Source organism: Sesamum indicum, linkage group LG6, assembly GCF_000512975.1.
Source record: "Sesamum indicum cultivar Zhongzhi No. 13 linkage group LG6, S_indicum_v1.0, whole genome shotgun sequence".
Lineage (NCBI taxonomy): Eukaryota > Viridiplantae > Streptophyta > Magnoliopsida > Lamiales > Pedaliaceae > Sesamum > Sesamum indicum.
Window position 1 is genome coordinate 19,328,154 of NC_026150.1, and position 27,516 is coordinate 19,355,669.

Here is a 27,516-nt window from a genome sequence, read left to right on the forward strand (position 1 = left end):
TAAAATAATATTTCAGTGTTTGTTGAAATTACCTAATACTTATGTAGAAAAGTTGCATTTGTTATTAACTCATTACCAAAAAAGAAAAAAAAAATACTTATTCTTTACTCATCTAGAAAAGAGCACTATTGTGAATAAAAAAATAAAAAAATCCTAAATCAAAACATAAAAAATCAAGTTAAATACAATTTTAAAGAACTCAATAAATATCAATTGGATGGGCACCTGCCGACCGAGCCCTTTGATGCGAGCAAAAATTACTTCAAAATATTTCGAGCAAGATTTTTGGACTTTTAGCAAAGTTTTGTGGACTTAAACCTGTAAAAAAATAGGTTAATATTCTGAAATCTAAGTTAATAAACAGATTAAGGGTTGATTGGATCTAAATAGAGAAAAAAGGATGTGAAAGAAGGAATTGAAATGGGGAGGAAAGGGAAAGAATAATAGTTCACATTCCATTGGAAAACTGAACCATCTCATCTCTTCCAACTGGGGTTTGTTGATGATATATTTCTGTTCTGCAAGGCTGACTTGAAATTTATTAATGTGTTTAAATAGGGGTTCGATCTATTTTCATCCTTGTCAGGACTTCAAGTTAACATGCAGAAAAGTCACCTTATTTTTTCTCGGTCGGCTCATGGGATGAGAGACCAGTTACTTGCAGTGCTCGGGTTTCAGGAGGCCATCTTCCGATGCGGTATTTGGGACTTCCACTCTTGTCCTCTAGACTATCATTCGCCGATTGTCAGCCATTGCTTTAGAAGATTGATCAGCGCATTAAAGGATGGGAAGGCTTAGCCTTATCTTATGCAGGTTGTATTCAAATCATTAAATCTATTCTCATGGCATTAAGCGTCTATTGGGCCTCCACTTTTATCCTTCCTAAAGCGGTTATTCAGGAGATTGAGAGGAGGCTGTGCACATTCCTATGGAAAGGAACGACGAATCAGGGATATGCAAAAGTCGCTTAGAGGGATGTTTGTAAATCAATTGAGGAAGCCGGTCAGGGATTGCGTGATATTTCCACCCTAAACTGTGCACTCATGTGCAAAAAACAATGTGATGTGATACGCTGTAATAAAACATCCATTGGGTAGAGTGGTTGCATAATGGGCGTCTACGAGAAGCGTCTATTTAGAAAATCCCCGAGCGCGGAGCTTCGTGGGGATCGAGAAAGCTCCTCCACTTGTGTACTTATTGAGGCCGATGGTGGAGTATCACATTGGAGATGGGTCTTCAATCTATCTTTGGCAGGATCTATGGCATGCGTTTGGTTCTTTAATTCACAAATTTTTTCAAGGACAGCGGTACCTGGGTCTAGGAGTTCAGGAAAAACTCAGTTGTGTTATTTTAGATGGGCAATGGCACTAGCCCATCAATCCATGTTGCCTTGAGTATTTTTAAATCCTACAAACGCTACGTACTATTCATGGAGGGAATGATTCCATTATATGGCGGTATAAGGATGGGCTAGCTACTATAGAGTCTCTTTTTCGATACCTAGACCCACCAGGACCCAAGGTAGGCTACTCCTCACCACTTTCGGGTTCCTCGAAGATTCCGTGACATACCTTCATCCTATGGCTCGCAATCCGGGAGAAGCTTTCCACGGTCGATAAACATGGCTCTCCCACACAGGCGTCTGTATATTGTGTGATGAGGGAGTGGCCGAATCACATAATCATTTGTTCTTCAGGTGTCGGTATTCTAGATGATGCTTACAAGTCCTTAGACAGTTTGTATGTTTTTGTTGGCCTAACCGTAACTGGCTAGGGGATATTACTTTGGCAGTAGCTAAATGGAGAGGGAAACACATCATAAATGTAGCATACAGGGCATTGCTTGCTTCTTGTGTTCATCACATATGGTGGGAATGCAATCTAGAACGATTTGAGCAGACGGATCGGACGGCTGACTCGCTAGGTTTCCTTATCTTAGAGGATGTTCGATAGAGAATATTGAGTGCTACACTACCTCCCTCTGTTACTTTTTGCGTGCTTTATAGATTATGGCGTATATCTTGGTCTGTCGAGGGAGAAACCACACTTTAAGCATTGTTGTATTGTACGGTTGTACCATTTACTTAATGAAATTTACATTTATCGGGAAAAAATAGAATAAAATAGTTGAGAAAAAAGGAAGTAGAAGGAGGAGGAGAACTGAAATGGGGAGGGAAAGGAAAAAAGTGATAATTTTTTTTCAAATTGTTGGTATAATTGGAATAGGAGTAAATTTCAAATACTTCCCCTTGTTTGGAACTAAAAAAACATATTGAGAAGAAAAAACTAATTTGTAATTTTACTAAACAACCCTTCTCATTTTTTACAAAAAAATAAATAAATTAATATTATACTAATATAATTTTAGTATATCAAAAATTTTAAAACTTTATTAATAAAAATATTTATCAAATAAGAATAAGAATATTTTTATAAAAATATCTATTAGAATGAGTATTATTCATTTATTCTAAACTGTTTAGTTTAATTAAATAAAAATTACTAACAAGATTGCTTATCTGATTGTTGACTTAGATGCAGTAGTTTTCCAGCTATTTTGTTATCTTTTCTATGGCAATAAAAATAAAAACTGGATTTTTTTACCTTATAGTTTCACTTTTTCGCCCAATTTTGTAGAAACAAAATTGGACTCTGAAGGGGTTTCATATCCATCGAGTTTTACTTCATCGCTATCTCTTTCTCCTAACCAAACACCAAATTATCTCTTATACATTCATTTTTATTTCCACTTCTCTGATACTTCTACCTTTCACCACAACCAAACACACTCTAATAATAAAAATGAGTTTAAAAAAGCAATGAAAATTGACAGAGTGAATTTTATGTGTTTGATGTATCCACAAAGAGAGATTGACTATATTTGTAATCTGGGGGCGTGATTCAACACACTTCACACTAGAGTTCTTCTAAAAAAATTTTCAGCTCAACTAATGAGAGAATGGGATGGGGTATTTATACTAGTAGGAATTTGTGCTATTTAGGATAGGTAAGGATAAAGTACTACTTTATCCCTCACCTGCCCCTATTACATGATTGAGTTTCATTGACTAGGACTATTTTGGTAATTTGTCGTGCCATGTTGATTTGTTAGGTTGACCTTGAACCTTCATTTCTGAAAATATCCTTCTTTCCTACCATCAGTGTAATTTGTTTATCTTCCATCGACAACCCCCCAATTCTTAAAATATCTCCTGGGATATTTATGCTTTATAGTGAATTTTGACTCTTTTGTGGGCTTAGCTTGCCTTAAGGACTAATTAGGTTGATGCATGTGTATTCTTGATGCAACAATTGTCTGGTTCACTCTTGTGAATTAATTTCTTTCTCTTCTTTGTGTAAACTATCTTCATGGATATGAGAGGTATATCAAAAAAAAATTTCTCTTCTCCTTCTAGCATTATTATCGATTTCTTTCTTTATGTTGCGTCGTGTCAATTCATCTTCTTATAAAATCAACGTACTTGGGGATTTCTTAGGTATCCATCAGGGTTGGATCGCAATATTTTGAAGAAAAATATTAAGAGTGGAGAGTTGTCGTCAAAATGGGGTGTCGTCACCGCTGGAAGGAAGGGAAAACGTTCGGCCTCTTCTCTCCCCTTGAACCTCTCTTTTTTGCGACGCCTTGTCTTCAGGAAGGGAAACGCTTATCCTCATTTATCTCCTTGGGGCTATTCTCCTCGAGATGACACACTTCAAGGAAGAGGAAGTTCTTGGCCTCCTCTCTCCTCTTGATCCTCTTTATTGTGATGGCTCATCTTCAAGAAAGGGATACTGTTGTCCACCTTTTTCTCCTTTGGGTTTCTCCTCAAAAAGGAGGAGACATTTGACCTCCTTCATCTCCTTAGGCCATCTCCTTGAAATGACATGCTTCAAAGAGGAGAAGGTGCTCAACCTCAGCTATCCCTTTGAACCTTTCTTCTTTACGATGAGTTCTCCTCCAGGAGACGGGGGGCAGGGGGTAGGGGTGTTTAACCTTTTCTCTTCTTGAAGTCCTCCTCTTCGAGATGATTCTCCTGCAAGAGGAGGGCCTGCTTGACCTTTTCTCCTCATGAAACTTTCTTCATGATGACTCTCCTCCAAGATGGGGGAGTGCTTAACCTCCTCTCTCCTCTTGAGATTCTCCTTCAAGAAGCAAAGGTGTTTGACCTTTTCTCTCCTCTTGAGGTTTTCCTATTTTTGATGACTCTTCCTCTAAGAGGGGAAGGTGCTTGATCTTCTCTCACCTCTTGAAATTCTCTTTGGTGACTCTCCTCCAAGAGAGGGAGGTGCTTAACCTCATCTCTCCTCTTGAAAGTCTCTACCAAGAGAGAAAGGTACTTGACCTCCTCTTTCCTCTTGAGGCTTTTCTTCAGAATGACTCTCTTCCACGAGGCCGAGGTGCTTAACCTCCTATCTCTTCTTGAGGTTCTCCTCTTGAGTTCTCCTCCAAGATGGTGAGGTGTTTAACCTCCTCTCCCCTTTGAGGTTCTCCTCTTCCGAATGAATTTCCTCCAAGAGGGGGAGGTGCTTGACCTCCTCTTTCCTTATGAGGTTCCCTTCTTTTGGATGACTCTCATTCTAGAGGGGGACGTGCTTGACCTCCCCTCTCCTCTTAAGGTTCTTCCTCTTCCGGATGACTCTCCTCCAAGACGGGAATGTGCTTGACCTTTTCTCACCGCTTGAGGTTCTCCTCATCCATTCTAGTCTTGAACGGTTGTAGGACTTCTTCTTGGGGTGCGTGCTCAAAGATCCCTTCAAGTAATTTCCATTTCCATCACATTACCAATAAGTTCCATATGTAAAACAAACTCACCTGAACTTACTTTATAGATTATGTGAAGCTTCTTTTGGTCCAGTCCTATCCGGTTAAGGATTCTTCCAATTCCTCCAATCTTAAATCCGTCATATGGGTTGATCTTGTTGCATGATTCTTTCCATAGTTTTGTTTAACACTCCCATTTTGGAAAAGAATCCTGACAGGCTTTTAGAAGTTTGAATCCTATCTCCCTCGTTATATTTATTTTGACTCGATTGAAGATCTATCCAAATTAGTTTCTATTTCCTCCTCATAGATGCTTTCGAATTGGTAAATGGGTACCAAATCTCCATAGTAGACTGCATCTAGAATGTCATCCGTGACTTCAGATTTTCTCAATTCACCACATTTCTATAGGCAATCGGGAGAGATATGTCCTCTTGCTCCACAGGTCCAGCAATTGCAGTCTTTTGAAACTTTCATTGGCTCGGGTATAGGTCCGTCTGAAAGTTATCCTTGTAGGGGTTCTTCCTATGGATCTTGCATCTGTTCGTCTAGATCCTTTGGATGAAGCCCTTGTTGGTCCTTTTTTCTATCTAGATTTGTATGATCAGGCCTTTGACTTGGACTACCATAATCTCTACCGGGAGAAAGTTCTTTTGGAACTCCTAGAGTAGGAGACACTATTTTGCTTCCTCCTCTTCCTTGGCTTGCTCGATTCTCTTATAGTAGTTGGAAAATCATTGTTATCATAACAGAGAGGATTTTGTTTGATCTTACCTCTCAGTTTTTTCATGTTTTTGTAGATAGATGCTTGATAACCCCAATCATTCAGTTTGTCTGTAAGGAAACACATCCTCCTTGCAACTGAATCTAGTTGTCCTTCAGGTACTTTGTATGACTGGATCAATATTTCCCTCCATGGACTGCATTTCTTTGTGAAAAATATTGGACCTGCTATTTCTGTTGCTACTCCATTCTGAAAAAAAATACTTGTGAAATCAATAGATATATTCGTCTATTTCCCAAATACTTCTTAATTTAAGGATGAAGAGAGCTTGTGCATGTCGCTTCTTTTGAATCTTTGGTAAGAATGCTGGCTTTGGTATCCTCTGGGGTATTATCCCGTTCAATCTTCACAAATCCCTCCAAGCTTAACTCCACAAGTTTTATGAAGTTTTTCTTATCGAGTTCTAAGGTAGTTGCTGCTATCTTGATGGCTGCAACCCATTCATCTATCAATTTCTCGGTATTCCAAAAATTGATAACATCCGGTTAAGTATAGCGACAATATGGATGCAAAGGCTGAAGCATGGTTCTTGCCCAAGGTGTATTTTCAGGCACTCTTCTTGAATTTCTCTTCGTGGATTCTTTTAGCCTGATTTTCACGAATGTTGGAGTGGCGTTAATGTGAAAATCCACACTTTCGCTCATTGGATGATCCTATGAAGGATCATTGAAACATGTGCTTTCCTCCAACTGTGGTTGTGTTGGAGTGATTTTATTGGTTTTGATATTGACTAAATCCACAACCCGAGTTAGGAAAAAAATTCCGTCAATTCTTGCAAATCTGATAGATCTGCTCTCGTCACCTCTATTACTTTATAAATCTAATGGATGCGATGATCAAATCTTCTCTGGTCTTCAGCTTTGGAATCTCCGTGGCCTTCCCCTTCTAATGTAGAAGCAGTACTGTTCCAAGGGCATCCCTGATTCATTCTTGTCCGGATTTTCATATCTCAAGGCTCTCCCTTTGATTTCTTTTTAGATCTGCAATTTTTTACTTTAGATCTGCAAGGTTCTTGTGTAGATTGGGAAGGATCTTGAGGATCTCATCCACCTTCTAAACCAAGGTTTCTATTTTCATAGGTATATGATTTAACCTATGTCCATAGTCGTGAGTCGTCTTTTGTATTTCTATCAAACCTTGGGAGATTTTCGAGGTATTCGGCTCGAATTCTTTCAAGTCAGTTCCTTTAATCATAATTTTTAGAACTGTAACTAAGCAGGAATTTACCCGTTCTGCCTCTCTTGGCTGGGATTCTACCATGGACTTCAGTGGTGTATAAATGCCTCACCCTACTTCCTAGTAGTATCTGTCGAACTTGAAAATTCCTTAACCATTCTTGTTTTTCTTCTGGCGTGAGAAGATTTGGGTCAATCCTCTTGGAACCGTTGTAACATTTGTCAAAAATATCCATAAGAAATTCCCTTCTTTGTACTTCCAAAATCTGAAAATATTGTTGTTTTCATCGTAACTCGAACTTTCGGTCGATTTCATTTTCTCTCAAAGAGTTTCCTCCATTAGTGGATAAATAATATCTAAATATAATATAAACATACTTTCAATAAACCTAGGCTCTGATACCATTCTAGACGAGCATGTGCTAAGATTGTGCATTAGAATACAAATAATTGAAAATTAGGAAAGGGTGAAACCATCCATAATTTTGCCAGATTCGTGCAGAGGACTAAAATTGTGACCTATTTTGGAATTTTCTGGACTAAAATTACTAATTGAAAAACGCCTGGACCACGAGTGCCACCACCACTAAAAAACTGGACTAAAATTGCATTTATCCCTTAACAAAATTATAGCTACACACCTTAAGCGGTGTTAGTATAATATTTTTCAGTGTAAATTATATTTTGACATTCAAACTATGCCTGTTTTCTTCATTAGGCATCTAAATTTTTTAAAATTGAGATGATAAGTTGAAACAAAAAAAAATTTATATATCAAAGTGTAAAAATAATTATAGTTCGAATGACAAAAATGATTAACCCTATTTTTTAAAAGATATTTGTGTAAGTTTTGCATTTGAATAAAATATGTAATTATAATTGCAACTATAATTTCAGGGAGTATAACTATAATTTTATTAAAAAAAAATGAGGTATTTGCATATTTTAACTTAATTTTAAAGAATGTTAGTATAATTTATCATTAAAAATATATATATTAATTATTGTAGTAATATGAAAATAATGTGGTAGCAATAAATGAAGGGGTAGCCATTCCTAATGTTTTCGTTTCTTGAATTCAGCACAGAGAAAAGCATGATTGATTTGATTGATACAAAGAGTGGAGGACCACTTCTTACTTCTTAGTTCTTTGTTTGTTTGTTAGGGTTACCGGTTTCAATAAAAAAACGGTTGACAAAGTCTAAATGAGACGTGTGCTTCTCTCACGTACTTCCCGCCATTTCTGCCGCTCATTAATTCTTCAACATCCAATTAATTATATTGACAACTCTTTTGGTTCAACGGGAGGAAAGACGAAGTGAGAATGGAAGGAAAAGTGAAAAGGTCATAGGAAAGAAAAAATATAAAAGTGAAGTAAATTTTAAATATTTTATTTTATTTGGAAATGAAAAATGGATTGATAATAAAATATTAATATTTGAAATTTTATTAATTAGCCATGCTCTTCATTTTATACTAAAAAAAATAATCAAGTTAATAAATTACTAAAATAATTTAAAGTTAGTAAGAATTTAAAAATTAAATTTTAAAACTTATTAATAAAGTTACTTATCAAATAAGAATAAAGATATTTTTTGATATGATTATCTTTTATCTTTTGTCAAAAAAAATATGTAGGTGCTATTAGTGAGAAAAGAAAAAAAAATTAGGAAAAATTATATATATGAAACCGTTGCATGTTTTTTGGTCTTCCAAGAGATCGGTGTTGCTCCCAAGAATATACAAAAACCAGTCAAGGATTTTCTGGTTTGCAAGCATCCTCCCCAATTTGCATCAGAGACGGCCATTAGTTTTAAAACATTATGAAATGAAAAGAAACTTGTGTCTGTACACCCCTTCAAATACTTCACCAAATGCACAACTGCATCCCAGTGGAGCTAGCAAGGTGCTTGTAGAGGCTGGCTAAGTTGTTGCACAACATATGATATATAACATATGACACATCTGGTCTGGTGGGGTTCAAGTATAACAGCCTTCCAACTAGCCTACGATATCTGGAGGGATCTGGCAGAGGATTAGCACCCTCTGAATTGAGCTCAATACCTATTAGCAATGGTTTATTCTTGTGTTTAGCCTGCATCAATCCCATATCCTTTACATGTCATTGACATACTTACCTTGTATAGCTAACAATCCTTGTGAGGATCTAGTTAACTCAATCCCAAGGAAATACTTGGTTGTCCCCAAATCCTTAATAGTTAACATATTATGCAGGTACTTCTTGACATCAACCAAATGCCTTTCTGAAAGGTGTTGTGAGTAATATGTCATCTACATACACCAACAACACAATGAAACCACTCTCTACAGATTTCTTGAATAAGCAATAATCATGTTTAGATTGCTTAAAACCAAAAGCCTCCATTTTTTTCTGTAAACATGTGGTTCCGTTCTCTTGAAGTTTGCTTCAATCTAAAAAGGGATTTCCTTAACTTGCACACATAACCTGGTTCTATCACGAATCCTTCTGGATGATCTATATATATATATATATATCTTCGTTTTAAGAAACATGCAAAAACACATTATTAGCATCTAAATGATGTATTGGCCACCCTTTGGATACTGCTATTGCCAAGAACACCCTCATAGTCACAACCTTGACCACTAGTGCAAAACAATCAGTGTAGTCCTCCCCTTCCACTTGGCTATATCCCTTGGCCACAAACCTAGCCTTATACCTCTCTATTGTGCCATTAGGTTTTAATTTCAACTTGTATATCCACTTTCATTTGCCCTTCTGCAGCCTTAACAATGTCCCACGTTTCATTATTTTCAAGTGCATTGATTTCTGTCCTCATAGCTTCTCTCCACTCCTCTGTGTGCTGAGTTTCTCAGTAATTTTTAGGCTCCTACAAGACAGATAGAAATTCTACAAATCACCTATGTGCAAGTGCTACTGAAGTAATTTGAATAGGTGGGCATTCCGTGGATGATGTGCATATAAAATCATTCAGCCAAGCAGGTTTGGAGGTGATTCTACCTGATATCCTTATCTATGGCTCATGCAAGGCTTGAGGCTTTGTTTTAGTGGGTATACCAGCCTCATTTTCAACATTTTTATGGCTCTCATCTTGTACAGCAATTAGAGGTAAGGGACAGGCTAGATCACTGCATTCTATGGAGCCAAAACGAAATATATTTTCATGAAATGTGACATCTCTAGTAACAAAAGTAGTTTGAGTTTCCAAATTATAGACTTTGTGCCTGAAGAAGAAGATGGAGGCAGCTCGTCTGAAGTCACATTTTGAAGAAAACGTTTTTATTAATACGTTTCTTTAAGTTAGTCAGGGTAGTTAAGTTAGTTGGATTTTTTTTTCTCTCTGTCATGTTCTTCAGCTAATTAAGTTGAATTGTTCAGTTCTGTATAATCTGCAAAAAGGATTTTCTCCCTTGTTTCAAGATTGATTAATAATATCTTCTTGCTGCTTTAATTAGTTAGAGTTTTTGTCTTGGTTTCTTGAAGTTCTTCATCAGTTCTCAACCATAAATTGGAAAACACCCTTTGAACTATTATACAATAAATCTGCAACATACTCACACTTAAGAACTTTTGGATGTTTATGCTATGCATCTAATAACTTGTCTAATAAGGGAAAGTTTGACTTTTCATTCTTAGGTTTAGTCATGGAATTGTATCGTATACACATTAGAAAAAAAAATGAGTATTGGTAACAATTTTAATAGTTATGAATTAAAAATTATGGTGAATAATTTTTATTGATCACGGTTAAGTAAAATTGATGTAAAAACATAAATTTTCACCAAGAAAAAGTTATTTGCTATGGTTAAGAGCCATGGTTAAAATATTTGACATGGCAAATGTTTTAGTCATCCTTGCAGATACCATAGCCAACAACCATTGCATGGTCGTGGTCAATGACTATTTGCTACGGCTATTTTATTTTTAACCATGACAATTAACCTTGATTAAATGCTGCATTGTTTGTAGTGACATAAATAGCAACAATTTTTTTATAAAAAAATCAAGGAATGTTCGCCATAATGTTATAATCTCACTTAAAATTATAACGTGGTTGAACTGATTTCCGTTCTACCTTTAATAATAACTAGGATAAATTATGTTGACATTATTTGAGATAAGACAAAATATACAAAATAATTACTGCTACACCTTTTGAAATTATAGTTGTATTATACAAACACTTCTTAAAAAGCACCCCTGAAAAATATTACACTTCCTCAGGAGGTGTAACTGTATTTATAAAAAATATAAAAATATTTGTATAATTTAGCCTAACCTTAGGGGCCGACAATATAACAGTAATCACACAAAATTTTTTATATGCATGTGTTTATCAAATCAAATGAAGTGATTAAGGACAAAGTAATTGTCAAAAATAGATTGGTACATGACTATATATTTATAGAACTAAAATTGCAACTCATCCATATTTATAAAACTAAAATTATAATTTTTTTCTAAGAAAGATGGTTTTTTTATAAAATAAAATGTATATATATTTATATTTGAGAATATTTTAATAAATATATTTATTTGCCAACCCAAGTTAGTTGTATTAAGTCACCAACACTTAATGGCACATACAACATAAAATGAACAAAATGCTTCTTTTTTTTAAAAAAAAAAAAGTGTCTAAAATTGGGATGACAATAGAGCAGTTAACGGAGAACTGCAGTTTATCTATGTGATATGATAAATGAGTAAAATATTTTTCTGTAAAAAATAAAATAATAATTTACCTCTCTATTAATACTATCGATAGGGGATAATTTGCTTTATCTTTTCAAACACAATGGGATAATTTACTATTTTTTTTTTATAAAAAGATATTTACTCATTTTACATATTACGAGATAAATTACTTTTAATTCGGCAGTAACTATGGAATAGAGTTACTACAACAAACATTATCACATAATAAATAAATATTAAAACTTATTATACAAAGACAAAAAAAGGATAACAACTCCAATATATATACACACACGCACGGTGTCATTATTGAAGTACTACCAACTTATAAGATTATTGACTTTATTACTATTTATTATTAAGATCCAACTTTGCAAGGAAATTAATTGCGTTTATTTGGAATTTCATCTTCTCTCATTTTATCGCATTTTAAGGGGGGAAAAAAAGAAAAGAAAGAGATTAAATGACTTTGGTTGAAATATATTATTTTTTTTAGTATATGATTGAAAATAAAATAATAATGTAATATAAATAATTGATGATGTGATTGACCGTAGTTAATAGTAATTGAAATATTGCTTTGACATCAGAGTTTTTAAATTTTTATACTTGATCAACACAATCAAACAAGAAAATATGTGAATTATTTGACAGATAAGGATAGTCTAAATACTTGAATTTTTTAAGATTGAGTATTTGTTTCATTTTATGTAAAATTATTGCTATCAGTAATATAATATTAATATATTGAATGAAATATTAATGTATTAATTAATCACTTAATTTATTGAAATATTAGATATTATTCGGGTGAATAGCAATTTATTCCCCTGTGATATTGAAAATGAACACATTACCTCCCTATGAAAAAAAATATAGCAATTTACCCCATATACTTTTAGAATTAAAAACATAGGGAGATAAACTATTGTATTTTAAAAAATACAGTGACGTAAATCGCTATTTATTTTTTTCATAAGAGAGTAATTTCTTATTTGCGGTATCATAAGGGGTTACTTGCATTTTTTCGGATATTATTCTATACTTACAATTTTGAAAAAAAAAAAAAATTCCATTCCTTTTCTTTTATTATTATTATTTGGAAATTTCATTCCTTTTCCCGATTCAAATGGATCCAATTAATTCATAATTGTCATCACCTGCAACGCTCCAAGAAATGGGTCATTGACGAAAACCCAACTACAAACCAAACTGCACGCACATTCAGTTATCTTTGGTCAAAACCAAAACTGATTCTCGGGAGTTTAAAAGAAGAAAAGATCAGCTGCGGTTCGAGAAATCAAAATCCAGTCCGAGTGTTCATCGATTGCCGCGGAAGAAGTGAACAAGAAAAGGAGAGGACCCATTTTTCAGAGAAGCATTTGATCGATCAGTTACAGGACAAAAGATTGAAAATTTGTGATTTTTGGAAGGATTGGGAGAGAGCCCACTCGTGTTTTTTGATTGAGAAAAGTATGGGCAGTAAGGAAGCGGCGGTGAAGTTAGACGACGAGCAGATAGCCGACCTGCGAGAAATTTTCCGGTCGTTCGACAGAAACAACGACGGCAGCCTGACGCAGCTCGAGCTGGGATCCCTGCTGCGATCGCTCGGGTTGAAGCCCAGCCCTGATCAGCTGGAGGCGCTTATTCAGAAGGCGGACACGAACAGTAATGGGTTAGTGGAGTTCTCTGAGTTCGTGGCGCTGGTGGCGCCGGACCTCCTGCCGGCGAAGTCTCCGTACACAGAGGAACAGTTGAAGCACCTGTTCAGGATGTTTGATAGAGATGGGAATGGTTATATCACTGCGGCCGAGCTGGCCCATTCCATGGCTAAGCTCGGGCATGCGCTGACGGCGGAGGAGCTGACCGGAATGATAAGGGAGGCGGACACTGACGGCGATGGGAGGATAAGTTTTCAGGAGTTTTCCCAGGCGATTACTTCTGCTGCCTTTGATAATTCTTGGGCTTGATTGATTCGAATTCGGTTTCGTTAGGTATGAGTTTGATCATGTGGAGTTTGGCTTCCTGGATTGAATTGTTTCATGTCCTGATATTTGTTTCAAGAATTGAGATAGATTAATGTTGTTATATGTTGGACTAAACGAATTTCTTGGCTGAAAATGTTTGAAGAAGATGATGGAAATTTCTACATAAAGTTACACTCTTTTTATCAAAAACGACTACAAGGAAATAGAGTTTGGTGATTAGAATTCTGTTTTATATTTAATTTGTGTACAAAATTATATGATTATTAACAGATGTTTAGGCAATTGAAAGAACATATTATATGATGATATTCAAGTTAATATTTACAGCCAATTTAGTGTAAAGGGTTGTAAGAACTTGTTGTGTTTGCTGATGGATGTGAGAGAGCTGATGTTTCATTCTAACCTGCCAAGAACCTGTCTTTTTCTGGTAATCATAATCTATTACGCGTTTCATGAATTCAGATCTTGGGTGGTTAGGTTGTCTGCATTTGCTGTTGGTTTAAGGACGTGTCTGAGTGCGACCAAACAACGCTCTGGATGAAAATGCTTGAATTTAGTGAACGAGTTTAGCAGGCAAAAATGCAACTTTGCTCCGATGGGTATTGGAGGATGGCACTTTTGATTTCTTTCATATTTATAATTGAGGCAAATGCTAAATTCATCGATAATTAGAGCATGTTTGACAGATGACATCTTTGATTTGCCGACTAGTTTTGCTTGACGAAAAAATTAAAAAGACACAAAATTAACTAGATTACGTGTAAGATATGTGATAATTTTTCAATCAACTGAGCTTTTCCCATTTTATAGTTGCATTTTTCCCATTTTAGAGCGGTGTTGGTGGATGTGAAAGATGATGTTTTGTAGTTACGTGCCGATTCTGGCTGGAAATATGTTATGTATTTAAAGAGCTTAAATAGGCTGAGCTCCTTAGATTCTCAGATTTTGTTGTTGAAAGACTCAGATAACATACTTTCTGGTGAAAGTGTTGAAAGATAATGATGAATTGATGTGTATTTTGTGGATGTGAGAGATGTGTCGAATTCTGAGCTGTTGAATATCTGCATTCAGAATGGACAATAGATAAAAAGGGTAAAAAGCAATTTAGCCCGTGTGTTCTCAGAAAAGATTAAAAAACCCTTGTAATGAATAAATTATTAAAAAATCTCTTTGTGAAAAAAAAAAAAAACAAAATACCCCTTTGGTTAGGATTTATGATATATTCGCCCATTTTTAAGTTTTTTTTTTTAATTTGAATAATTACATTTATTCCTTTTATTATAAATAATTAAATCTATACTTTTATATATATGTAAAAGCATGAATATCTTATGTGTTTGTCCTTATTGTAAAAAGACGTTTATATTCTTATTTAAATAATTTTTTAAATAATAAATTAAAATTAGTTCTAGAAGATAAAATTCTATCAAAAGAAGACTATTTAAGAGTTCTCATTTCTCTAAATTATTTGACACTAATAATAAAATATATCCATCCAATGAAAAGGCAAATACTATTTCTACATGATTAATTTTTAGAATTTACTTTTAAGGGTAAATTACAACTACCTCTATTGAGATTTGACATAATTACGAATACCTTCTCGTTGTTTGAAAAATTACAAATACCCCCCTCAAATGAAAAATAATTATGTAATTCCTAAATGGTGATATGGACATTACTATTTCCCCTTGTTGTATTTTTAACATAAAAAATATTTGAAAAAATGTAAAAGAATTTGAGGGTATCTGAAATAAATAATCTATAGGAATTCTAATTCATAAAAATATTTTTAAAAATTACAAAATATATATAAAATTATAATTTATAATCTAAAAGAGCATTTTGGTCAGTTTCACTACAAAAATTGGATGAAAATCTAATGAAATGGAGTCATTGTTAGACGAACGTTGAAATCAAGGAGTATTTATAATTTTCAAACAACAAAATGGTATTTGTAATGATGCACAATCTCAGGGGAGGTGGTTGTAATTTACCCTATTTTAAAATATTAAAAATAGTAATTTAGGCACAGTAAAATTTAAAGTGAATGGCATTATAATTATATATAAAGTCCCAATATAAACTTCAACAATTAAATATATATATATATATATATATATATAAAATAAATATTCTAAAATTTTAAATAAAAATTACCAATCCAATTAAATTAGAAATACTTTTGAAAATATTGGAACGGGTGACTTCTAACTAATTGATTTAGAAAAAATTATACTTTTTTATCCCATATGTTAGACTTGGGTGACTTGTTAGGTTCACCATTAGCTAGACCTGAATGTGTGTGACTAACATAATTAATTAAATTTATTTTAATTATTTATTTATAATTAACCTATAATCAGCAATAACATGTTACCATGGGTGCCCGTCTAACAACAATCCATGACACTAGAGATTAAGTGAATACTAGCATAAACATTTAGGCTTCAAGTTTCATATGGGTACTGTCTTACTGTCAACCGTCTCCTCACCTTAGCTTAGGGCATGGAATTGGGCATCGATTCCTATTATTGACTAGGCATCTATATTTCATACTCGATATGTGTTTACTCTACAGTTTGTTGTAGGAAATCCCTTCTCACTAAATCAATCATTGTGGCCATAAATTTAAAGAGTCTAAACAATTTCAAAGAGCATAGGAGATCTCGCTGTCACAATACTTACAGGGGAGAGATCCTTTATTGAAAACCACCGTCATGGCTACATAGTTCAATTGCACTGGACAAAGCTTATGATGACTGATACAGTCATCACTCGCAAGGTCCAAGATTCAGTCTTCGTATGCACGCAACTGTCATGATTCCTCAAGTCCAAGGACAAAATTCCCGTACTTCATAACCAAGAATTCCAATCATACGGACCAAGCCCTCAAGGTTCCATATGACAATTCTCGCGAATCAGTTCAGTCAGTCGACTACCTTACCAACTAGCCTACTGAAACTGCATAGACAACCTACATCTCTTGCCGACGAAACATGATTGCAATACTTAGTGAAAGTCTCTATAAGTCACTCGATACTCTGTCTCGAGGTCCGCGACTTGAAATATTTCAGATCGACCTATAAAAGTTGGTTTGATAGCTGTCAACCTATGTGCAACCCAACTCCATGGGTTTTAACCTTTCGGTCTGCAGGTATTCTATTATGACATTAAAACACCGTTTAATGTAATGAAGGGAGTGGAGTCGACCAGGGAAGCGCGGCGAAAGCGCGAAAAATAAAAATAACGATTCAAGCATGCAATAAATGTAGCACTCTCCAATGCTACTAGGGCTATATCTTCCCTAAATTTCATACTTAAAGTAATCCCTGTGTTTATATATCAATGCACGTAATCATCTAATCAATATGCATACATAATCCCAATATCATAATAGGTATAATCAACCCACAACATTATATATACATATCAAATACCACAAGTAGTCCATCACAATTAATCCCCACGCTTATGTTCTCTTTATATAAACAAAATACGATTTGTACTGTAACTGACAAAGAGGAGAAAACTGCATACTGGCCCGACCTACCTGAGTATAGTGTGTAGACCTAGTCTTCCACAGGCAGACACCTCAAAGTCTACTCCTGAAAGAAAATGTCAGCAGAGGAGTGAGCCTACCACTCAGTAAGTAAATAACCAGCCCTATCTATATATGTATTTCAAATATAGCCTCAAACAAGATAAGTAGGCAACATGCATGGAATATAGTTAATTTAATCCCAACATAACCATCTTTATTACACCACATAGCTATCTCGCAATAAAACAACCAAGTAAACTCCATTTTTTTAGTTTGCTTATCAGAAGGTGATATCGTGTTTTTCCCGTCAACTCAATCTCACCGTTAAATAAGTTCAAGTGGATCCCCTTGACAGCCGGTTCATCAATCTCATTTCACATCATAGCTCTTTCAATTCGCATCATAGCTCTTTCATTTCGCATCATAGCTCTTTTATTTTCAATCATAGCTCTTTTATATCGCAGCATCGCTCTTTTCATATCACATCTTTTCATATCGCACAAAAGCTCTTTTCATTTCATTTCTTTCTCATTCTCAGACACTCAGAACACATCAAACAACAAACATAATGTTTCAACGTATTTTCTCATTCCACGTACACAATAGCATCAATCAAATTAAACCATTCACCACTCATATATTTTCAGATAAATCAACGTCAGCATGAACCACAAATTTATATAATAATAATACCACAAATAAGTGGAACATATATAGATAATACTAATTATTTACTTACCTCGACTTCACAATACTTTTATCTACTCAATCGATAATTGTCAGTCCTTTTACCTTACCCCCGTATCCTATAATGAGTTATACCACATACAATTAATATATCGAGAATATCATAATTCTTTTTAAATATAATATTAAATATTATTCGTACAATTTTTAATAATTCTTTAATATTTCATTTCTATCGAAATACAAATCTTCGTTCTAAGTCTTCTTAATAACTAGACACTCTAGGCCTCATAAAGATATTTATAATTTATCAAGTAATTTATAGGACTATCATTTTTAATAAAATTTCTAAATTAGGTTATCACTAAAAACTTCATTTTTTCACTTTATTAGCATAACATTTATTAAATATAATTTTCAGAATATTTCTATAAATTTTCTATCAATTTCTTGCTATTATATAATTTAATTAAACAATACATAGATTGCATATCTAGTTAATAATAAGTTTAATAATCTAATTAACCAACAATTTTATTTTTATATTCGATTTGATATTTAATTCGACACTATTTTAAATAGTCAAACTCATAAAATATTCCAATTAAATTGTACATCGCTTAGTATAATCAATATTTAATAAATGAACTAAATAAATAATATAATTATATAAATTAATAGGAATTAAAATTGCATTTTCGTACCTCGATTTCTCTATTTTTTTTTCCGCGGGGAGAATTGCAAATTTCACAATTGTTTGTGTTGTGTTATGTGTCATGTGTGTAGACCAAAAACAAGGAAAAAGAATGAAGAAAAAAGAGCGAGGCGGTGGGGGGTGATGGCCCCACCTTCCACTCTCAATTCTCTCTCTCTCTATATATATATATAACTTACTAATATATATGTATATGTTATATTACTTACTAATATATATATATATGTATATTATTTATATATATAATATTATTATTATTTTATTTATTTAATCAGACTTTTCTAAAAATACCCATTACGTCATTTCTAAATTTCTTGATTAATATAAGTTGCTTCCAAATATTATAACGAACTCCAATTTAATTCATTCAAGTTTTATTATATTCCAATTATGACCTATAATTTATTTACTAATCACTAAATTTCATAAGAATTTATCAATTAATCCTTTTGTAGGGGACGTAGTCCACCCTCGAGGCATGGTTTCACTCCCATTGACTCTAGGTACTGGCACCACTCAGAAGACTTGCCTGTTGAAATGTTTGTAGTGGATACCCCATCAGCCTACAACGTTATTTTACAGCGTTATTTTAGGGAGACCCATCCTCAATGCTTTCCAAGCTGTAATTTCCACTTACCATATGAAAACCAAATTCCCTAGGAGAACTACAAGGAGACCCCTTCCAATCCTGCAAATATTACGTGGGAGCTGTCGCAGAGGGCAAAAAAGAAACAAGGATGAGACGCTTAAGGAGGCTCCTCACAGCAAGCGAGAGAAGGGGACTATAGAAGATAAAAAATGAGGGAACGTCCCCCAAGGTTCAACCAGTTGATAAATTAATGAATGTTGAACTTGTGACTGGAGATCCGAAAAAATTTACATGGATTGACTCTCAAATGGAGGATGCAATACATGAAGAAATAATTTAATACTTACGTCGCAATATAGACATCTTTGCATGGACCCCGCAAGATTTAGAAGGGATCGACCCTAATGTCATAACTTACCATCTCAACATAGATCCCCGCATCAAACCGGTGAAATAAAAAATGAGGCACTTCGGACCTGAAAAAGATAAAATAAATCAAGCTGAAGTTGACAAATTATTGGCGGCAAGACACATCGAAGAGATACAATTCTACGGATGGCTATCCAATGTCGTGTTGGTACCCAAACCAGGGGGAAAATGGAGAATATGCATTGACTTTAGGGACCTCAACAAAATGTGTCCTAAGAATTGTTATCCTCTACCTCGAATTGATCAACTGGTGGACTCCATATCAAGATCTAGATTGTCAAGCATGATGGATGCATCCCAAGGATATCACCGAATAATGTTGGCCCCAGAAATCGTAAAAGAGTCAGCTTCATCACTTCTACTGGAACGTTTTGTTATGTGGTCATGCCATTCGGTCTAAATAACCCTGGGGCCACCTACCAACGTTTGGTAGATAAAATATTTCGTCCACAAATTGGAAGGAACGTCAAAATATATGTGGACGATATGCTGGTTAAAAGCTAGGAGACCAAAGACCATGTTGCAGACTTAGAAGAAATATTCTCTGTTTTGAGGAATTAACGAATAAAGCTCAATCATGGAAAATGCGCCTTCGGCGTCAAAGATGGACGCTTCCTAGGATTTATGGTTATCCAGAAAGCAAACGAGGCTAACCCCCTCATGATCAACATTCTTGACATGAAGGCCCCACCACACATTAATGAAGAACAAAGACCAACTGGAAGAGTGGGGGCACTCAACCGTTTTATCTCCAAGTCTGTGGAGAAGAGCCTACCCTTTCTCAAAGTCCTATGGAAGGCGAAGAATTTTGAGTGGGACAAGGCATGTCAGCAAGCTGTTGAAAAACTCAAACGATATTTAGTAAGACTCCCTCTACTAGTGAAACCATCTCCAAGGGATACCTTTATGTGTACTTATCAGACACCCCCCAAACTATCAGCTTCGTCCTTATTCGCGAAGATAATGGAAAATAAATGCACTTTATTAAGTTAGCAAAGTACTCAATAGAGCGGAAGGACAACATACCCTTATTGAAAAAATGGCCCTAGTGCTCGTCATCACTGCTAGGAAACTACGTCCTTATTTTATCTCACATCCCATTTGAGTAAAACCTAATCTACCTCTGAAACAAACACTGGGTAAGCCAAATACATCCAGACGAATGGTAAAATGGGCAGGACAAATAAGTGAGTATGATATCTCTTACCTAACCCGGACTACTATCAAGGCCCAGGCTTTAGCCGACTTCGTCTCTAAAACAGCAGGGATATCTAAAAGAGACACTCCCCAAGCTGAAAAATGGCTATTACATGTAGATGGATCGTCTACCATTCAAGGTAGTGGTGCGGGCATAGTCATCACCTCACCTCAAGAAGAAGATTTAGGATTCGCCATCAAGTTCGAATTTAAAGCCTCCACCAATGAAGCTGAATATGAAGCTCTTATGACAGACCCGAAAATGGCATGAGAAGTGGGAGCTAGACACTTGCTAGCTTAGTCAAAATCACAACTAATAGTTAGACAAGTAGAAGGCTCATATGAAGTTAAAGAAGAAAATATAATATAATACCTACAATAGATAGTAGAGTTAAAACGGGATTTTGAGAGTTTCCAACTTATTCAAATCCCAAGGAAGGAGAATGTCAAGGCCAAACAAATTGGCTAGTACTTTAGAAAATTGCAGGACAAAGCATATTACCTTACACTACCTCCCTAAGCCAAGATCTCCAATCCCTTGTTACGTTTTTATCCCCGTCTTTTGACAAGATTGTATATATAAATTGATACGCTTTTAAGAATTGATCAACACATTTATAATTTATAATAATTTATAGTTTAAGCACAATTGCATTCTCAAAAATAATTTAACACAGTTGCATTATGGGAATTAACGTGATTAATTGATGATTGTGCTGGAACTTATTTTAACTCGGTTGAAATTTTTTTAAACGATATTTAATTTTTTTTTGTACATTCGAAATAAATTTTAACCCAACTAAATCTTTTAGAGGCAAAATACACCCAAAATAATTTTACTGGAATAAATAATTCTTAAAAGTAATTATTTAACTCTTCAAAAATATTCTGAATTTTTTTTTGACAAATTAGCGATGAAATTTCATTAAAAAAATCAAACCAAAACCAGCCACGACAAAGCTTTGTTCACAACAAACTGAAGACATCAGAAAACATAAAAAGCTTTAAACTAACCGCCAGCAAAATGAACCAAACCAGCAGTAAAATACAGCCCAACAAAACATTTGACAAACAAATCAACAACTGAATAGCACCATCTTATTGACGCCCTTGCTGGTCACCAAGAACGCAACGCCTGGCATTGTGAGAACTCTCGTGAAACATTTTAGCCTCATTCATCAATGCACAGTGGATCACTTAGCTTCCCCTCCATGGTCCTTCCGGGAATTGGAATCAATTTTTAAGTTTCAACTCTGTTGATTCTGGGAATTATTTAATGTTGATTCCAACTAATAACATATTAACAACAGTTTTTTTAAGAGCAATTTACCTTGATTTCAATTATTTTAACTTCCCTATGTACAAAAAGATTAATGTTTCAACATTCAATAATTTTGATATAATTTTTTGTAGTTAATTAGCTAATCAATGAACTGTTCAAAATCTACAGTATGACCATAAGGTTATTTTTTGGAAATTAACATGTAATACCCATAAATTATCCTACAATGTAACATACACCTCACAAAAAGGATTTATAAATCAGCCATGAAAACAACATTTACTACACTTGATAAAACTTGTGTATTTATCCTATCCTTCATTTTTATCCCAACGCGCCCAATCCACTATTTTTTCCATTCTGAAAAGTAAAAGACCCCTAAAACAATAAGGATATGTATGTATGTATGTATGTATGTATGTATGTATATCTACAGATACATATGGGAAATGATATTTGAAAAGGTAAAATGCATTTTTTTTTTTTTTTTTGGCTTTTAAGAATGGTTATGAGATAAAAACTTGTAATCAAACATAGGCCATAATTTCTTATGGGGAAATGCATGATAGTAGCAAGTGGCTCCAACTATCATCAAACCATATTTGAAGAAAGAAGCACAACACACACCTAAGGAGGAAAGGTAATGAGATAAACATGTCAATATACTCAACCTAATTAGGAAGCATAAACATTAGGTGCTCAAAGTTCATTTGTTAGCATGCATACTCAAGGACATCTCAATCTTTATTACTTAGACAAACAACCCGTGCTGATCTCATCATTGGAAACAAAAGAGTACAGTAGACAATATATTATTGGGTTAAAACTATCAAAGTTCAATCAGCTAAGGTTTCTTGGTTAGAAGAACAACAGGAGCCAGGGCAAACTTTATGCAAGCATATATTTGTACCATCCACTAAGGTGAGAAATTACGTCAAGTAAATGCAGAATAAACTCAATTCAATCAACATACTTTTGCTCAGGTTTCATCTCATGCCTTTTTCTTTTTGGATTTGAGCATCACATATCCAATAAACACAGAAAGGAAGCAGATGAGTCCCACACCAGCATATACGGGAATGAGAATGGCGTATTCCTGAGGCAGAAAGTACTTGTGCACAAAATGGTCACTGTCAACAAAAGGCTGAAAGACAAATAAGTTGCAATATCAGTAAAAGAAGTTTAAAATATCTTAACTACATCTAATAATTAAAGGAGACAAAGTAACTAACCAGGATTATAACCCAGAAGGTATAATAAGTGAATATTGACAAGCTAATGACCGACAAAAGCAAGCCAACTGCTCTATCTGCTAGTTCCATAATAGATTATTCCTCCTGCTTCTGATAAAAGTAGGCAAACTTAACACTTGGTATACACACAAACACCCAAGCACATACACCCACAGGGAGAGAAAGAGAGAGAATCGAGCATCAAAGTGTTGAAACCACCAGCAATGTCCTAAAGCCAGCGTACAGGTCCGAATGAATGAAGTCAGACACATAAAAAGTTAAAAACAGAAAGATATAAAATCTAAGTGCAGGGTGAAACAGACAAAAACAGAGAAGTTCTGGCCCAGTAGTAGTTACAGGCGATAGATGAACCATAGAATACTAACAATAGGAAAGGATAGACAGGATTGAGATACAAATTGCACTACGCCTCTTACGTTCAATCAAACAACCAGTTTTGTGTAATCATAATTCTAATATGAACGCTAGATAAACTGTAAAAAGATAATCCTAGAAGGAACAAAAAGTGTAGCCACCCATTAAATTGGGATGACACCTACATTACTGCAAGAATAAAAGATATGCCTTATGCATCCTTCTTCGTAGCACCATCCAGGCAGTGTGACACTTTAGTTTTCCTTGAATACTTATTACTTACTTTGTAAGTGTAAAACTATAAATATCAATGAAGTTCATCAAACATTATGCCATCCTGACACTAAAATTACTTGTCAAGAATTTTTATTATGCATGCACATATACATTTACTTTTCTATGTACATAGACACACATACATACATACAAACAAACAGCTACATATATATATAGAGAGAGAGGCTGCAGCAAAAGCAACAATGTAAAACTGGTAGCCCACTTTTAATTTTTCAAATTTTCATTGATATTGTACATGGAAACAAACATTTTTACTTGATGTCACTTATCAACAAGAGAAAATCAGTTGCAGGTATTGTCAAGATATTTTAGGTCTCATGACCTTCACTAGATATTTTGTGCTCCACCTAGAAACAGATAAGATATGCAACTTCATTTGATGCAGGAAATTAACCTGATATTTTTGGTCTTGGGAATCAATAAATATCCTAAAGCCAAAAGCAAATCTCAAAAAATTGAGAGTCCCTGTCCAGTAACACATTTATTGTTAACAGGTGTCATAAGACATGCATTTTTGTGAGCATTTTCACATTTTTGAAATCATCTCTTGATTTGTCCCTTTATAGGCATTACTATGTTTCTAAATTAAATTTCAACTCATTAGAAACCCTAAATTTACTGCCATTATGCTACTATTTCGGCACAGCGACTAAGAACTTTACTTTTGGAGATTTTGTGATCCAATGAACAGCATGTCTCATTTAATCATTTCTTCTATTGTTAGTATGCTATAGTCGGAAATTTCTCAATCAAGGGCATTCCTTGTCTCAACACTTCTTTTTTTTTTTTCTCCGATAAAGGTAAATTTCATTAAGTGTAAAATGTACAAGCTATACAATTATATGACCGAATATGTGTGCCATGAAATTCACCATAATCTATACAATGCAATCTTACTAATTCTATTAGGTAGCTCAGCACTAAGTATGCATATTCTAAGTTCATCTAGAATAAAGCGAGTAAGAGTCGATGCGTTTCGCTCCAATTGTTGACTTGCCTCAACATTTCTTCTTGGCGTTAGTTATCCCACATCTATTACAATAGGTGTCATCATGAAGAAATTGGCAGTTAAAAGGTGGAGTCACAATATCTGCTAAATAGAGAAATGTGTAGAACAATTCTATAACTATACACTATCTTTGGTTTCATGTTTTGGCATTTCCCCAGACAAGATAAAACACAATTAATGTTTATTTTTGTGTTTTTTACACTTTATCTGTGTGCTTTTTTGTTTTTCAACTTTCTATATAAGATATATATACTTATATATATATAATATAAAAGAGACATGATTTGACAATGAACACTGCTTTTTGTCTCCCAAAAATACAACATTAAACATACAATATTTATATATATACATATTTATATACAAAAGAGATATGATTTGACTATGAATACTGATTTTTGTCTTACAAATTCTAACATCAAACCTGCACAATTTATTTTAAAATATTTTAAATTACCTCAAAACACAAATCTAAACATACCATCTACTTCCAACACACACTTATTTATCTTTATTTTACTCTCTCTATCTCCAAAACACCAAAACAAAAACTCAAAATACAGATCCATACACTATGATAGAGTCTAAAAGTATGGAACAATATGATGTAATTTTCAAGATGCATGTACATAAACCAACATGGTTTAAATCATTCAACTTACAGAAACTCAATGCGCTTAGAGAATCATTCTCAATATGGGTCCAAGAAAAGGTGCTAGCTGTTGTAGTCTTCAACATAAACATACATAAATCATCAAATAGGATAAGTTATGCCACCTGTAGAAACTTTATCAAAATCATTTCCGAAAGGGTCCAAAAAATGGTGCTAGGTACTCCCTTCAACTGCTTTCTCAGCATAGCACTGCTACAAACTATCACCCACATTTTGTTGGTTCTATTTATGAACTTCATGTACTTGTTGCTCTTGCATCACGTTAGTTACATGATGAATTTACGCTTATTGAGACTAATGCATGCTACAATTTTTCATGGTGAAAATATTGTTAACTGCAGCCAATTGATTTAGTTACTCACATCACATTAGCTTATATAGGGTAATGCATGCAAACATGTCCATTTTATGAAACATTTTATTTAGAATGATACGCATTACCCAATGTTAAAACTTCCCATAAATAACATAAAAATATGAACATAATAATTGGAGGTGACTCCTAGAAATTCTAGAGGTAGTATTCGTGTGCATTTTGCTCACTGAAATTGTAATACTAAACCAAAGAACACATGATTAAATGGCATGCATGACACATGAAAGATGAAAGTTTTCCTCATGTTACAACATTCCAAACCTCATAGTGCAACGCCAGTTCTGCCCATAATTTCAATGATATTCCAGTGGTTAAGCTATGCTACAGTTACCAGAGGAGTCAATGTCTACATCACAATTAGCCTCTAGCAAAATTCACACCAGTTCTACCGTTCTTACAGTAACCAACTTTCTCTCCAGAGGAGTCAACGCCTACATCACAATTAGCCTCTAGCAAAATTCACACCAGTTCTACCGTTCTTACAGTAACCAACTTTCTCTCCTGTTACTCCTCCTTGTCACTCTTGAATAATCTAGCCTCAGCACCTTATACCGTCTCCAATAGGATGCAGTGTCCAACTGGCCATACCCTAAGACTTTGTTGAAACTATTGAAACACTTCTGCACTAGATAGTTTGCCTAAGCTACCTAAGCCTTAAATACTATGTTTCCAAACACATATGGCATTTTAAGCTTTCTGAAGGAGTCAGCAAGCAGCGAAATGTGTATTAAACAATAGTTAGTAAAGGTAATATCTCAAGCCTTCACTGCTTGAGATCCTAAATCACAACACAAAAGGTGAGAGATACCGCATCTAAAGTGTGACAGGAATGTCGAGATTTTCTCAAGTGAGAATTTGAATGAGCTAGCAACTCAAGCCCATAGTTCTTGCAACAGAATCATGCAAAATTACCAAATTAATTGAAGGGCCTAGCATCAGCACTCCGTTTCCTCTATGTCAAAATTTACAACAAAAATAATGGATTGCCTGCAACAACACAAAAGTTTCAAATTGTATCTACCTGAAGGGCGGAAATTGGCGGAATGGCCAGGCGGAGCGCGACAGCTCTGGCTCGAGATGGATTTGCGGGATGTGTGCGTGTGCGTCCGGATTGATGAGAGGATTGACGAGTTGTTTGCAGATCGATCATCAACTAATGAGGACGGAAGCTAGGGCGAAGGGGAAAAGGGAGAACATAAGGAAATTTAAATATAAATATATATTTTTATATATATTGAAGGTTTTGTTTTTTTTCATATATATATATATATATATTGAAAGTTTCTTATAATATAATTCAATACTTAAAAATCATCACACAACTTTTTAATTAAAAAATCCTTTTCTATCAATTTTCATTCAAATACTTTTCCAATTAATTCTTTGATTAAGTTATCTTTATTTTGTTAGTTCATTTGTTTGTTACAAATAATGCTTGATTATCATTAAGTATCATAGAGAAACAATTATATAAGAAGGACAATAATTTAAATATATGAGTAAATTATAAAACAAAAATAAATAAGTCTAATATAAAAAAATTTAATCAAATTAGATTTTTGAACACGTTATGATTCTATTCTTATGCATGTTGTATCAAATTAACCAACATGCTCCACCGCTTGTGCAGGCCCCATCAATTCCTTTGAGTTTCGGTCTTTCCGACCATACTCCCCAGGTGGAGTGTTTCATGAGTTAGCCGGG

The 27,516-nt window shown here is 34.4% G+C and overlaps 2 protein-coding genes across 4 annotated transcripts; one reads left to right on the top strand and one right to left on the bottom strand.

Moving 5' to 3' along the window:
* Positions 12,554–14,297, top strand: LOC105165145 (probable calcium-binding protein CML18). Of its 2 annotated transcripts, none has more exons than XM_011084045.2 (2): positions 12,554–13,413; positions 13,870–14,297. In XM_011084045.2, the coding sequence occupies exon 1, from the start codon at positions 12,895–12,897 to the stop codon at positions 13,387–13,389; it is 495 nt and encodes a 164-aa protein (XP_011082347.1). In that variant the 5' UTR covers positions 12,554–12,894; the 3' UTR covers positions 13,390–13,413; positions 13,870–14,297. The 2 variants fall into 2 exon arrangements, with proteins under 2 accessions (XP_011082347.1, XP_020550060.1); XM_020694401.1 differs by having other exon boundaries at positions 13,885–14,296.
* Positions 22,547–27,016, bottom strand: LOC105165146 (dolichol phosphate-mannose biosynthesis regulatory protein). Of its 2 annotated transcripts, none has more exons than XM_011084050.2 (3): positions 26,834–27,016; positions 23,083–23,193; positions 22,547–22,994 (listed from the first exon to the last, which is right to left on the bottom strand). In XM_011084050.2, the coding sequence occupies exons 2-3, from the start codon at positions 23,170–23,172 to the stop codon at positions 22,842–22,844; spliced, it is 243 nt and encodes an 80-aa protein (XP_011082352.1). In that variant the 5' UTR covers positions 23,173–23,193; positions 26,834–27,016; the 3' UTR covers positions 22,547–22,841. The 2 variants fall into 2 exon arrangements, with proteins under 2 accessions (XP_011082352.1, XP_011082348.1); XM_011084046.2 differs by having other exon boundaries at positions 23,083–23,311; positions 26,834–27,015.